This window comes from Oncorhynchus keta, chromosome 14 (genome assembly GCF_023373465.1).
Source record: "Oncorhynchus keta strain PuntledgeMale-10-30-2019 chromosome 14, Oket_V2, whole genome shotgun sequence".
Lineage (NCBI taxonomy): Eukaryota > Metazoa > Chordata > Actinopteri > Salmoniformes > Salmonidae > Oncorhynchus > Oncorhynchus keta.
The window spans coordinates 23,131,477-23,146,679 of NC_068434.1; the positions used below are offsets into that span (position 1 = coordinate 23,131,477).

The 15,203-nt window shown below is 40.3% G+C and overlaps 3 protein-coding genes and 1 long non-coding RNA gene across 4 annotated transcripts; 2 read left to right on the plus strand and 2 right to left on the minus strand.

Annotated features, from left to right (window-relative positions):
• Positions 1-961: 961 nt before the first annotated feature.
• On the minus strand, positions 962-3,267 carry hint2 (histidine triad nucleotide binding protein 2). The gene is made up of 5 exons (XM_035785134.2): positions 3,132-3,267; positions 2,675-2,821; positions 2,408-2,512; positions 2,165-2,237; positions 962-2,050 (listed from the first exon to the last, which is right to left on the minus strand). Exons 1-5 carry the CDS (start codon positions 3,216-3,218, stop codon positions 1,959-1,961), a joined length of 504 nt encoding a protein of 167 aa, XP_035641027.1. The 5' UTR covers positions 3,219-3,267; the 3' UTR covers positions 962-1,958.
• A 501-nt stretch (positions 3,268-3,768) lies between these two features.
• Positions 3,769-6,561, plus strand: mrps30 (mitochondrial ribosomal protein S30). Its single transcript, XM_035785132.2, has 5 exons — positions 3,769-4,401; positions 4,579-4,724; positions 5,023-5,128; positions 5,768-5,944; positions 6,135-6,561. Exons 1-5 carry the CDS (start codon positions 3,804-3,806, stop codon positions 6,395-6,397), a joined length of 1,290 nt encoding a protein of 429 aa, XP_035641025.1. The 5' UTR covers positions 3,769-3,803; the 3' UTR covers positions 6,398-6,561.
• Positions 6,562-9,779: 3,218 nt separating this feature from the next.
• On the plus strand, positions 9,780-15,109 carry LOC118393009 (complexin-4-like). Its single transcript, XM_035785138.2, has 3 exons — positions 9,780-11,144; positions 12,651-12,738; positions 14,480-15,109. The coding sequence occupies exons 1-3, from the start codon at positions 11,080-11,082 to the stop codon at positions 14,705-14,707; spliced, it is 381 nt and encodes a 126-aa protein (XP_035641031.1). The 5' UTR covers positions 9,780-11,079; the 3' UTR covers positions 14,708-15,109.
• LOC127907240 (uncharacterized) lies at positions 13,873-14,652 on the minus strand. The gene is made up of 2 exons (XR_008063877.1): positions 14,498-14,652; positions 13,873-14,361 (listed from the first exon to the last, which is right to left on the minus strand). It is a non-coding gene; the product is annotated as an uncharacterized LOC127907240 (long non-coding RNA).
• Positions 15,110-15,203: the final 94 nt, after the last annotated feature.

A 15,203-nucleotide genomic window follows, 5' to 3' on the forward strand; every position in this document is an offset into this window, starting at 1 on the left:
GTCAAATTGCTAGTTAACGGTCCACCAATAGACTTGAAATAAGGTCCCCTTCCGCAGGCATATGTGCTGGAAACTGACAAGGAGGCTGTTTGGGGGTAGCAGACTACATTACAGCATAGGGATCAGAGTTAAGCTAGTGTTGACATTGCTACGCCTGTTTAAGTAAATGTAAAACACAGTTAAGACCAATTTCATTCACTTTTTTGTGCATAGAGGACAAATATCTCTGATTCAAAGTATATTCTAAGAATATGAAGTAGAACAACCTTCGGTTAAGACACTGGTCATTTAGACTGGACCAAAGCAAGTTATCGATTCAGCCCTTATCGGATTTATATCATCGGGATATAACATGAATTGATAAAGAAAGATAACTTCTGAAAGTTTATGAGGAAAGAGGATACTTTGACCCACAATACACAGATCTTTCATCTGTGGAACAAACAATGCGCAACAATACCTTTTGTGCTGTGAAAAACATCTGCATTGAACATTTTTTAACAAATGAATGTGATCTAAGTTGTGTTCTAAGATTAATAGATATTGCCTGTTATTACATGTATCTCTGGGGGTTCAATTCTGTATCTTAGGTCAAAGTATCATTCTTATTTCATGTATTGAGGGGTGTTTGTGCGATTTGAGAATTACAATAGTCTGAACATGGACATGGGGTTTTAGTAAATGCAGGTGAAAGTTCAACCATGCACTCCAGATGATACAGAGTAACCTACAGTATATCCTGGGCACCAAGGTCATTTAGTCATACCAAGTCACACCACACCTGCCCTCAGTTATATTGCTACAAAATGTTTCTAGAGATCTGCCAGAAATATTAAGTGGGCTACAATATCAAAATAGCACATAGTAACAACAACATCTAACGTGTGTGAAACTTCCTATGGAATTGGGCCAGCTTGTGACATCTCCAAAACAATTACTTTCATTTTGACAAATGTAGAAATATTGTTTAAATCATTCACACAACTTTGTTTTATTCCATATTTGTATATACAGGCAAACTGTATGATTACATCAATCAACATATCACATTACACAATAGTTAATTACATAATAGTTAAATAGGATGAAAATATTTAACTTTGGAAAAAATCTAATAGTCAGACTCAAGAGCTTCATTATATTTGTATGTGAATGAGGTTAAAGGGCCACTGCACTTCCTGATTTGGCCTCAATTTAAATTTGGTTCATTAAGAAATGCTAGTTGCCATGACTGAATTCAAACATGAGTTGGTTTCGGGTGTGGTTTGATGTGGGTGTCTCTTGTTTGTGTTCGCAGGTGGGAAGAGGTAGCCAAATTATTTAGCCAATTATCTTAAGCCAGCTGGTGTGCAACTGTGGCAAAGTTAGCTCTACTTTGGATAACATATCTCCGGGGATAGTTAGCGACCATCAGTAAATTACACAATGGAAATTACAATATTTCCATGTTGCACACCTTTAAGTTCTTATTAAATGCTTTCAATATTTATATATGAATTTCTACAATTTATAGTTGGTTTGAGGTTAAGTCATTGACATTTGGAGCTATTGGAATTGTAACATATTGTCCCATGTACATTGTGTAATTTACTGATGGTCCGTAACTAGCCCCAAAGGATATCCATAGTCAACCCAAATTGACCATAGGCATTAAGCTCCTAATTGATGATTACTTCATGGGTGCTGCCAGATGTGGGAATTTGGGCAGGGTTGAAACAAACCCTACCTTAATATACATTGTGATGCAGTCTTGACCACAAGTGTCACAAAACTATTTTTGGACCAAACAGACTTTATGAACACAATGATCTTATTTACACATTGTAGTCAATTTTGACAGTAGAATAATGTTGCCGACTAATATCGAGTTTTCTAAATGAGAAGTTGTTTTTTTCGGGGCAGTTGCTCTTTAAGGTTAACATGAAACTAACCCCTCTATAAGACAGGAAGGCCATCTGTTAACCTGGAGGCCAGTTCAGCTGTCTGCCTCCCAGGACGTGGATGTGAAGGTGGTATACAGACTGGGCACCATGCTTCCCATCGTTGATCACTGTGGAAAATAGAAATGCAGTTACATATTTATAACAACTAAATATGTCTCTGTGAAATGCGTTAAGCTCATATGTAGTTTGACACTACTTATTATGGTCATCTTAATACTTACCCATTCTGTAACCTTCGTGCAATGCCTCTTTCTTCGCCACATTTTTTGCAACCACTAGGAGGTGACCTAACAGCTATATAAAATAGCAAAGTGTTTTTAAAGTGGAAGGACAATCTGGATTGAGACAAATTTGAGCAGGACCCAGAGGGGGGGAAACCAACACAATTCAACGTAATAGGATTCTTTTGTGTGATCAAAATCAGAAAATGACATAGAGAAAGTAGAGACAAATCAGTAGGCTACCTCAGCATCATCATCTTTAACTTCACTGATTTTGGGGATAGGGTCCCTTGGAATAACCAGGAAGTGCACAGGGGCTTGTGGACTGATATCTCTGAAAGCTAAACACTGAAGAAAAGGAGAACAACAAAAACATGATAACATTCCAAAATATTGAACATCAATATAATGTGCAATATACCCTGTGGCTGAATATTGATCATATATTGTCTATGTGGAATACAGTAAAATAAACATACGCATGTGAATATGTCTGTGTGCGGTGTATACCTTATCATCTTCATAAATTATATCTGCAGGAATAGTTTTGTCAATCACTCTGGAAAAGATAGTTGGAGCTGGAGATCCATATTTCTTGCTTGCTTCTTCAGCAAGACGCACCTCGTCATTTTTTGTGTTTGATATGCATAAGTGTCTCTGTGACATGACAAACAATAACAGAGATTGACAAATTAGCAGGTTGCATTTTTTTTTACATTAACTTCTGTATTGATCTTTAGAATAATGCATGTTATTGCAAACAATGCAGTGCATATACTGCGACACCGTCATTTGCTGAACGTCCATGAACCATTCTAACAGCCCGAATCTCCTGGTGAGTGGGCACTGCTCCTGTGCCAGCTGGAGGACACACCTGCCCATGACCATGACGCTCCCCGAAAGTCAACAACACGAAATTGTTAACTACTAACATTAAAACAATTAAGTTTATTTTCAGAATAGCTACCTCTGCTCGGTATGCAGGGCGCAAAATGCGTGAATGGTAAACACTTTTCCTGAAGCATTGTGTCGGCAAAAGTTGGCGAAAATTCATAGCTATGAGTGCACTGTGCAAATTCCGTTTGGAGAATTGCAATCTTACCGGATATGATGTCTGCGCTGCCCCCGGGTCATAATTAGTTAACACATCCACAAAGTCATAAACCTCGCCTATTTCTACAATTTCTCTTTTTAAAATTATATGTTAAATATAAGCCTAACCTTAACTATAAAATGAACCATACTGCTAACCATATGCATAATCTTAAATTAAAAAACTAATTTTTGTTTTCATACATTTTTACGATATAACCTATTTTGACCTTATGGCTATGTTATCTAGTGTGAACTCTCCCGATGAAAAAGTTGTATTCATGAATCGAAACGTTCTCTTGTGTTTCAAAACGATTACAATTTCAAACGTTTGGCTCCTGTGGTTGGTGTAAGATGCTGTAAACGTAATATTTTCGATTCAAATAACCATTCCATTAATAGCATACACATTCCGAAAACAACACTAGAGAATGAGTAGCCCAGAAATATTTTTCGCCCGAGCAGTATTTATTTTTATCGTCCACGTGGTGGCGATATTCTTAATTTAACCAGTTTGCACGAGACGCACTCGTCATCAGCGACAAACATGGCGGTGCGCACTCGCTTGCCCTTGCAGTCATTACTTCATAAAAAAGGACATGTGTTTAGAAGCGACCGGATCGTTCATACAAAGACAGCAATTCAGGAGCCTGTATACCCTCCCATTGTACCTTCGTTGACCGCTAAAAGTAAGTCTGCAAAAGGACGTCAGATTGCAGAACATCTTGACAAAGTACGTGCCGCCGATGTGCAGGAAAAATTGACATTCCTCACACGAGTTCAGCGAAAGAAATATGTGTTGTGTCCGCAAACCTTTGCTCTTAATGCTGATAAATGGTATCAGCACTTCACAAAGACTGCATATCTACCTGGCTTACCTGAGAAGTTCATTGTTGAAGAGACCAAGGAGGAATCGGTACCTGACTTTCAAAATGCGTCATCCACCATTGACGAAACTGCATTTGCTGACATCCGTTCCCATGTCTGCCATTCAATTTTACAAGAGAATTGGTACATGAAGAAACGTCAACCGTTCTTGCAAAGGGAACAAGAACATTATGTGGCACCTTTTCTGAGAAACCTGGTATCTGGACTCACACACACCATGGCCAAACACAACCCTGTACTCCAGCTGTCAAGTTTAGGTAAACCATTAATTTGTTAATTTATTCATAATCACTCCTGATTCCACCCTCAGTCCAAGGCATGATGTGTAAGCATTAAAAAGTCATCAGTGGCACTAACTCCTATGTAAGGGGAAGTTGTGATTTTGTCAGTCTCTGCTATGCAAAAGACTGTCTCTTACATCACTTTCTGTTTAGATCTTGACCCTCAGGTTAACTTCTACTGGATGAGAGGGCAGAGGACCATTCCAAGGGGACATCGGGGTGGCCGCGTCGAGCCAATCAGATTCCAGATTGACGATAAGCCACACAGTCAGATAAGGATACCTCAACAACTTCCACAGGTACTACATACAGTCACTAGCAGATTACAAAGGGCTAATATGATGCTCCATTAGCTGTTAAGATAGTTACTGTTTGGAGAAGCACAACAGTAACAACTTTAATTTGAAAATACTATCTTTGTTATCGATTTGGCCAAACATGTATCTTCTAAAATGTCTTTGTCCAGTTGCAGGTGGTTCGTTTAAATTTAGTACATATTGTTGGATTACTTCATGGCACAAAACATTTTTTTTTTTTTTTTGACTTACATTTGAGTGCAAGTAGTTTCCAAATAAATCTCCACTGACCCTCTTCCAGTTTGTCCCCCTTGAGGTGGTGATGTCTGCTGAAGTCCCAGAGATAAAGTTTGCCCCAGACCTGCTTCCCATGTTCAGGAGACAGTATGAGAACAATATCTTCACAGGTAATAATGGAGTAGACCAGGGTTCCCCAACTGGTGGCCCGGGGGATAAATTTGGCCCGCAAGTTATTTTTATTTGGCCAACTAAATTTTCAGTGCAATTTGTTTTTGTGCTTTTTACTTTTTTATTGTTGGACATAAGACCGTAAAAACACCAGCGAATCAACTCAGTAATTTAACTTTTGGAAATCTATTCCAAAAGTATTCAAACGCATAATGGGGAGAGATATGATCATATACAAATGTAAGCAAGGTTTGAAATAGTTTTAGTCCAATATTATATCTGTTTGGGCTTCTTGTGGTCAATTTGCAGTCTACAAATGTATTTTTAATTATGTTCTGGCACCCTGACCATCCACTCAACAAAAAAATCAGCCCCCAGATGAATGTAGTTGATGATCCCTGGAGTAGGCTTTGGATGTAAAATTGTCACAAGGTGTTGGTTGTTAATTTAATAATATTGATCAAAGTATTTGCGCCTGCCTGGCTGCCAGTCTGTTTCAGCCTCAGCCATTTACTTTGTCATAGTCATAGGTGGTGCATCAACCAACTGCAATTCATCCACTGGTGGTGGTAGTGTCAAAAGTATTCTGTTTGGGTGTATATTTCAACATAATTATTTTCTCGTCTTTACTTTCCCAGGAGCCAAGCTTCATGATCCAGGCTGTTACGGCCACACCCAGTTCCACCTGGTCCCTGACAGGTACCGCAGGGACAAAATGGCCAAACGGAATCTGACTGACCAGATCGAGGTCTACCTGAGAGCCAATGGCATTGCCAGTCTATTTGCATGGACAGGAGCACAGGCCATGTATCAAGGTGTCTAGCCATAACTTGAATATCAGATGTTATTCTCCTTTACCTACCTGAGAATAATCAGTAGTTTTTTAAAATTAATTTTACCATTCAACTGTTTTCTCTGACTGCTCTTGAATTAATATATTCTTAATAGTTGTGAATAACACCATTTGTTAAAACACATTTGTCATCTTGAACAAAACATCACCAGGTTTCTGGAGCCATGAGGACGTGACCAGGCCTTTTGTGTCCCAGGCTGTGATCACAGACGGCCAGTACTTCTCCTTCTTCTGCTACCAGCTCAACACCCTGGGCCTGTCCATGGAGACGGACGCTGGGAACCCCAGGAAGAACGTGTGCTGGGGGACAGACAGCATGCGTCTATATGAGGGGGTGAAGGATGGAGCTGTGGTGGGGCTGGAAGACAGGGTCCTCAAGCTCCTTGTCCAGTTCCTACTGAACAGGTCAGGTTGACATGGAGAGTTTAGTGTTTGTGGGAGGAAGGAAGTGTTTCCATCTGTATTCAACATTGGCCAATATCAACTAAAGGACACAACTGAGCATGCATGCAGTACATTGCTGGTATAGTCTGGCAGAATGTATTGTAGAATGGAATAAAAACATTGTTTTTAAATGGACACTGTTGCATACAGGTCAGTGGGTTGTTTTTCAGCTGTGTGTATGAAATTAAATGAATGCACAGTCCACAATGTTTTCAAACTGATTGTTCGTCACTACGTGGTGCTTAGTCAGTGGGAAAACGGCACAATTCTTTAGGCACACTGACGAGGCTGATCTATCATTAGGTTTGTATTTACCATCCACATACAACAGGAAAGTTACATCTGAGTTGGAACAAAAACATGAGTTATAGGGACACTGCTTTAACATTTACAGATATTGTAAAATAATCAGGCATCATATGGGGACTTCAAGGGATTCATTGTCAGCAAAGCAGAGAATTGACCTGTTTATAAAAGTATAAGGAGTTGCACACAAACTAATTTGTGTAAGTGATAAATTAGGTTGAAGATGGATAGGCTAGAAAAGTGCAAGAGTAAGAAGTCTTGTCAAACAGGAAGACGTTTGTATTTCTGTTAAACCACGGACACACACATCCTGTTAGGCAACTGAAGGCCTCAAGCTGTCACCAACCGAACAAAAACACTGCTCCGATATCACTGCTATTTTTGCAACCTCATAGATACCAGTATTATGATGGTGAATGAAACATGGACAAATACAAACATAGGGATAATTTCTGTCAAAATGCAGAAAAAGTATTGTCCTTGTACATAATTGTTGATCCAAAAAGGAACATATTTTACTAAGATGGCTCAGTATATCCAACAACTTATGACATACAAAACACTACCTGCCAAATTGAAATCTATTTTTGCCTCTTCGCTCCACTAAAGACGCATGAGTAATTCCCAAGGGTATCACCATTAATGAATTGGTTACAGTCTGACAAACAGGTGATTGCTGATAGTCATGTTACCCACCATTCTGGGATACAGCACAGGCAAAGTGCATCATTTTAATTCCTGCAGTAGTGAAATATTACCAAAGCATATTTGCATACGGGTAATACATAAAGCCTAATTTGGACATTTCTCCCAAACTCTGAATATCAATTATAATAGACCATGGTAGATGTACATACATTTGCATAAAAAGTTGACAGTGACATTTCTGGTTTACAGTCTCTAAACCTGATGGAACAACAATTTTTCCAACAATTGTTTACAGACAGATTATTTCACTTCTAATTCACTGTATCACAATTCCAGTAGGTCAGAAGTTTACATACACTAAGTTGTGCCTTTAAACAGCTTGGAAAATTCCAGAATGTTATTGCTTTAGAAGCTTCTGATAGGTTAATTGACATAATTTGAGTCAATTGGAGGTGTACCTGTGGATGTATTTCAAGGCCTACCTTCAAACTCAGTGCCTCTTTGCTTGACATCGTGGGAAAATCAAAAGAAATCAGCTAAGACCTCAGAAAAATAATTTCCAAATGCCTGAAGGTACCACGTTCATCTGTACAAACAATAGTACGCAAGTATAAATACCATGGGACCACACAGACGTCATACCGTTCAGGAAGGAGACACGTTCTGTCTCCTAGAGATGAATGTACTTTGGTGTGAAACGGGTACAAAATTATCTATATCCACAGTAAAACAAGTACTATATTGACATAACCTGAAAGGCCGCTCAGCAAGGAAGAAGCCACTCCTCCAAAACCGTCATAAAAAAAGCCAGACTACGGTTTGCAACTGCACATGAGGACAAAGATCGTACTTTTTGGAGAAATGTCCTCTGGTCTGATGAAACAAAAATATAACTGTTTGGCCGTAATGACCATCGTTATCTTTGGAGGAATAAGGGGGAGGCTTGCAAGCTGAAGAACACCATCTCAACGTGAAGCACGGGGGTGCTATGCTGCAGGAGGGACTTTACAAAATAGATATCATCATGGGGGAGGAAAATGATGTGGATATATTGAGCAACATCAGTCAGGAAGTTAAAGCTTGGTCGCAAATGGGTCTTCCAAATGGACAATGACCCCAAGCTTATTTCCAAAGTTGTGGCAAAATGGTTTAATTAAGGACAACAAAGTCAAGGTATTGGAGTGGCCATCACAAAGCCCTGAGCTCAAGAAAGGGCTTAGAAAATGTGTGGGCAGAACTGAAAAAGTGTGCAAGCAAGGGAGCCTACAAACCTGACTCAGTGACACCAGCTCTGTCAGGAGGAATGGGCCAACATTCACCCAACTTATTGTGGGAAGCTGATGGAAGGCTACCCAAAATGTTTGACCCAAGTAAAACAATTTAAAGGCAATGCTACCAAATACTAATTGAGTGTATGTAAACTTCTGACCCACTGGGAATGTGATGAAAGAAATAAACTGGACTTGTAACCGGAAGGTTGCAAGTTCAAACCCCCGAGCTGACAAGGTACAAGGTGTCGTTCTGCCCCTGAACAGGCAGTTAACCCACTGTTCCTATGCAGTCATTGAAAATATAAATTTGTTCTTAACTGACTTGCCTAGTTAAATAAAAAAGATCACATGCAGTCCATATTCAGAGCATAAAGTATCTAGCTGTTGAATTTATATTGATATAATGGAGACAACAGCATTTTAACTGAATCCACATTCGAATCAATCTGCACATGTTCATAGTTTTTCAAAGCTCAGTAGTCTAACCACCACACCTGACATTGAAGCAGTTAACTGCTACAAATGGTAGGCCATGTACAGTAATAGTCATGTAAAGCACATGGTGCTTGCAGTACCCACTTCAAAGCCATTGCCAGCAGCACAAATTCTCATGTAGTTTATTACTGGATTAGTAACTATACAGGTGTCCCACAGTTGCAATTACATTCAGTACAGAGAAGGAAAAAAAAGTTTTGCTAACCAATTTCCATAATTTTACCATGTGGAAAAAGTGGCTCAGTAATGGAAAATGACCTCCTGTGATGCAGTATCAAAGCAAACAACAGACTCAGTCATTGGGTCCAACGTAATACATAATAGTGTAGGATTAAAGGCATCTTGAATACACCACATCAATGCAGTTACTGTGCAAATCAAATGCACCTTTGCAGATGTACTGATACAGCCAAGACACACAGCCACATTGTTTCCACTGGCTAAGGTCACATCACAACCGTCCAAGCAGAAAGACCTACAAAACAGATACATATAAAATCCAGATTATTATTTATTTGTATAGATAACTCTCCAGAAGAAAGGAAGCAGGTTTAGGATGAGTTGCAGGGAAGGGACCGAGTGAGAAAACGTGGTTGTTTTAGTCAGTCACCTAGTCCCTTACAATGTGCTGCATAGAGCTCTTCTCTCTCTCTATCATCAGCTTCCTGCTACTCTCTCTCTCATCAGTTTCCTGCTACTCTCTCTCATCAGTTTCCTGCTACTCTCTCTCATCAGCTTCCTGCTACTCCCTCTCATCAGCTTCCTGCTACTCTCTCTCTCATCAGTTTCCTGCTACTCTCCCTCTCTCATCAGTTTCCTGCTACTCTCTGTCTATGGGCCCCCTTTCCCTCCCCTCCTTGTTCTTCCCCTCAGCATCATCGTACTGCCTCCTCTGCCTACTGGTGTTCCTTTATTATTCATACAGACACAGACCCAGGGAACAGACATCCCTGTACCATTGTGCAACAGCAACCCTGAAATGGAAGTTGCAAACAAAGTACAGTACAGTGAGTATCATATGACAAACCCTATACTACAAACATTTGGTTGAAAAATGACTTTGGGTGGGAGGGGAGGTAAATAGATACACAAGTCATGTCAGATGTGATGTAGGACAGCTGTAGGTCACATGGTATGCCTGTCATCTTGGAGATCATTGTTCAAAGTCTGTGTCCATTACTTCCCAAAATGATACGTGCAAGATCACATTTATACCGTGAACATTGCCTGTGTTAATATTGGCAACGTTTGAAATTACTTATGTATTCACAATTTTGATGTCCTAATGAAATGTATATGTTTCAAGTTGTTTACTTTGGGCAAGACAGTATAGTTTCATTAAATGAGTGCAGACTTAGTGATTTACTCTGTGGTATAGTATGCAGATTGCACTCTCAGTCTGGGACATCTATTGGGACTCAGGATATGGTTGGTGATATAAGGGGATTAAGGTCAAACTCACACAAGCAACATGACATGGATTAGGCCTAGTGAGTAGTGCTCTGCCCTGTCTGTAGTGGAATATACCACTATACCAGTCTACACCACAATGTTACCCATCTCAAAAGCAGTCCCTGTGAACTTTACTTTTATTAAATGTTTTAATTGAAATAATCTGTCCCCAAAAGGATTAATCCAGATCATGGCATTGGCAGAATTGACTCTGATTATAAGGGCTTATGTAGTCAAGCTGGCCCATCAGGGATCAGTCGTGCCATTCACAACGCCATCCCTCAGTCGAAGGCTGGGACTCAGTGACCAAAACTTGAGGACAGAAAAAACAAAAGTGTTGCCTGCAAATCCCCTTGTAGGATATTCACACAGTTGAATCTGATGGTAAGTAGTGGAGCAGTTTGGTGAAGAGCTACAGTAGTAGAGCACTGTCCAGTCCAGCTCTCTCCTACAGTGGACTACCAGAGGAAACATTGTCTCCATGGCCACCGAGGGGATGTCTAGAGAAGAGGCAGAGGAGTACCAGAAACAGCTGGTGGAGGAAAAGTAAGTCAATACTAGAGTTGCCATCAATTTCCTGTTAATTACCTAAATGACTGAATATTCTGGTAACTTGGGTAAATTACCGGTAGCTTTGCCACCCTAGAAAGGAATGCCTTAGGGTTGGGGTCCATTCCATTTCAATTCAGCCAAATACAATTTAAATTAAATGGAAAATACGTTGACAAATGATTCTCCTGAATCTGACCCCAACCTCCTTGGAATGATTAAAATGGCCAGTTTTTATTCAAAAGCAAGCAAGAGCAGAGCTTTTAGTTTTAAACTTTCCCTTTTGTGAAAAAATAGAACTACACTGCATGATCAAAAGTATGTGGGAAAATCATGGCATTAATATTGAGTTGGTCCCTACTTTGCTGTTATAACAGCCTCCACTCTTCTGGGAAGGCTTACCACTAGATGTTGGAACAATGCTGAGGGGACTTGCTTACATTCAGCCACAAGAGCATTAGTGAGGTCGGGCACTGATGTTGGGCAAATAGGCCTGGCTCGCAGTCGGCGTTCCAATTCATCCCAAAGGTCAGGGCTCTGTGCAGGCCAGTCAAGTTCTTCCACACTGATTACAAACCATTTCTGTATTGACCTCGCTTTGTGCACAGGGACATTGTCATTCTGAAACAGAAAAGGGCCTTCCCCAAACTGTTGCCACAAAGTTGGAAGCACAGCATGATCGTTGCATGATGTAGCGTTAAGATTTCCCTTCACTGGAACTAAGGGGCCTAGCCCAAGCCATGAAAAACAGCCCCATTATTCCTCCTCCACCAAACTTTACAGTTGGCACTATGCTATGCATTCAGGCAGGAAACCCTTTTCATGAAGCATTCTCGTTGCTTGGGCAGTTTGGAACTCGGTGTGAGTCTGCTCTCAGCACTCGGCATGGCTCCTAAACCCTTCACAATTTCAGTTGACCAAAGCAGCTCCCAGGAATTTGACAAACAGTTGGCATCCTTGTGCTGTCACTGAGCTCTTGCCATTCTACTGCCAACATTTGTCAGAGGCAGTTTGGAACCTGTCAGCAACTGGTGTGGGTAGTGAGTGTTGCGAATGTTTGAATTAGACATATGTGAAGTATAAAAGTATAAAAGAGGACAGAAAAACACCTATACATGTACCTTTTTACGCAAATAAAAATATTTTAACATGCTTCAGCATGCTCTAGATTACATCACATCCAGATTATTTCAGTCCCAACACAAACATAACTATTACTCTGCGGCCCTAGAAATTGAGTCTTCATATTGTGTTTGATTTAGAACTGACACCAGTAACGTGTGATTGACTAATATGAAAATGGCAACGCCATTAGGAATTATGATTACACAAATGCTGAAAAACACATTTTTATCTCTGAAAATATAATGCTAACCTTTACACAACCAGTATCACACAGTGAAAATACAATGCCTTTTAACCACTTTGGATATTCTATTCAACAATATATTAAAACGTTTTTATAGTTTTGATAACATGGTTTCTGATCTTGTCTGAAAACAGGATGGAGAGAGATTCAGAGTTCTTGGTAAAGAAGGCTGAGAGGGCTACATTGAGAACGTGCTTAAGAGACAAATACAGACTACCAAAGGTAAGACAGTCTCATGTCATATGGAACAAGATGAGAAATTATTTAGCTACAAATGCCCTCAATAATAAAAAACTATACTGAACAAAATTATAAAACTTAACATGCAACAATTTCAAAGATTTTACTGAGTTACGGTTTATATAAAAATAAATTCATTTAGGCCCTAATTTATGGATTTCACATGACTGGAAATACAGATATGCATATGTTGGTCCCAGATACCTTTAAAAGGATCAGAAAACCAGTCCGTATCGGGTGTGACAACCATTTGCCTCGTGCAGTGCGACACATCTCCTTCGCATAGAGTTGATCAGTCTGTTAATTGTGGCCTGTGGAATGTTGTCCCACACCTCTTCAATGGCTGTGCGAAGTTGCTGGATATTGGTGGGAACTGGAACAAGCTGTCGCACACGTCAATCCAGAGCATCCCACACATGCTCAATGGGTGACATGTCTGGTGAGTATGCAGACCGTGGAAGAACTGGGACAGTTTCAGCCTCCAAGAATTTTGTACAGATCCTTGCGACATGGGGTCGTGGATTATCATGCTGAAACATGAGATGATAGCGGTGGATGAATGGCACAACAATGGGCCTCAGGATCTCGTCACAGTATCTCTGTGCATTCAAATTGCCATCAATAAAATGCAATTGTGTTCGTTGTCTGTAGTTTATGCCTGCCCATACCATAACCCCACCATGGGGTACTCTCTTCAGTTGAAACCGGGATTCAACCATGAAGAGCACACTTCTACAGCGTGCCAGTGGCCATCGAATGTGAGTTTGCCCACTGAAGTCACTTACCGCACTCCGAACTGCAGTCAGGTCAATACCCTGTTGAGAACACCGAGCATGCAGATGAGCGTCCCTGAGATGCTTTCTGACAGTTTGTGCAGAATTTCTTTCGGTTGTGAGGCAAATTGGATGTACTGCCAATCTCTAAAATGACGTTGGAGGTGGCTTATGGTAAAGAAATTAACATTCAATTCTCTGACAATAGCTCAGGTGGAAGTTCCTGCAGTCTGCATGCCAATTGCACGCTCCCTCAAAACTTGAGACATTTGTGGCCTTGTGTTGTGGGATGTAAACAAATGTGTGCACAACATTTGGCAGAAATAAGCTTTTTGTGTGTATGGAACATTTCTGAGATCTTTTATTTCAGCTCATTAAACATGGGACAAACACTTGCCTTTATATATTTTATTTGTATATAATTTTCCCTTTTCTATGAATAACATAAGGTGATAATCTTACATATTTTCTCTGTAAATGAGAACACTATCATAAATTAGTAACATGATGCGGAGGCTGTGTCGATCAGTGTCAGAGTGACTCAGTACATGTACAGGAGTCTAAGGCCTGCTAGTCAGATATGCCTAAGTACAGTCACAAGATTAAGGCATAAAAAAAAGACTGATCGCAGATATCTCACATTTGAGCCCAAGACCCAACATGCCCTGTGTTTGTGCGTGTGTCTGTATGCCATCTGTCTCACAGGCTATGCAGGGAGTCTCCCTCTCTTGCAGGGTCCTAGAGGGTCACATGTGATGCTAAATGAAGCTGTTGTTTGAAGTGTTCGCTGTTGGACATAAATCCCCTCAGTAAAGACAGGAACTGCTGTATGCTAAAACATAGCCCAGGAAGAAAAACAATAGAATTTAGACAGGATGATATTGAGACAGTATGTGGGTATAATACACTCCTACTCAGCCAGTCTGACCTGTCTTTCTTGCTGTGTTTAGAGTGAACAGGATGCAAACCTGATGGAGTCGGCAGGAGACGACATCGACGTGCCAGAAGAACTACTCAAAATGGTGGACGAGGACGCCACAGAGGAGGAAGAGAAGGATTCTATCCTGGGCCAGATACAGAACCTACAGAACATGGACATGGACCAGATCAAGGAGAAAGCGTCGGCCACTATGGTTGAGATGAAATCTAAAGCAGAGGAGAAGTGCTGTGTCATGTGATGAGAGAAAACATTGGTTCAGTTGATTAGTTCCTAAGCACCAAGTTTGACCAAGGATATAACTTCCAAGGTTGGACTTCCCTGAAATATTCCAGCTTTCCAGTATTCTAATCTAGACTGTGGACTTGGATTGATCTGAAACACGTATAGTAGACCTTCTACACAGTCTAAATTGAACCAGTCTTAGGTTGGCTAATCTGTCAATAGAGGGTTGAAGAGATGACTCTTAATCTGTCTTTCTCAGAAAGCTGTGGGGAAGAGATCGGGAAAAACATCACAGGGCTGAGAGGGAGTAAGAGTATTTTAGTTGTTGTAATTAAAAAAGGGGTTCTGTTCTTTTTATATACAGCAAACTTCATGTTTTCTTTGCAAGAAAGTACAATTGGGAGGAGAGAAAAAACAATGGTATCATGGTTAAAAATGCTCTGAATTGCTTCGTGTTAAAGACATCCCTCTGAATTTTGGGCCTTTGTAAAACAGTGTATATAACTGGATTT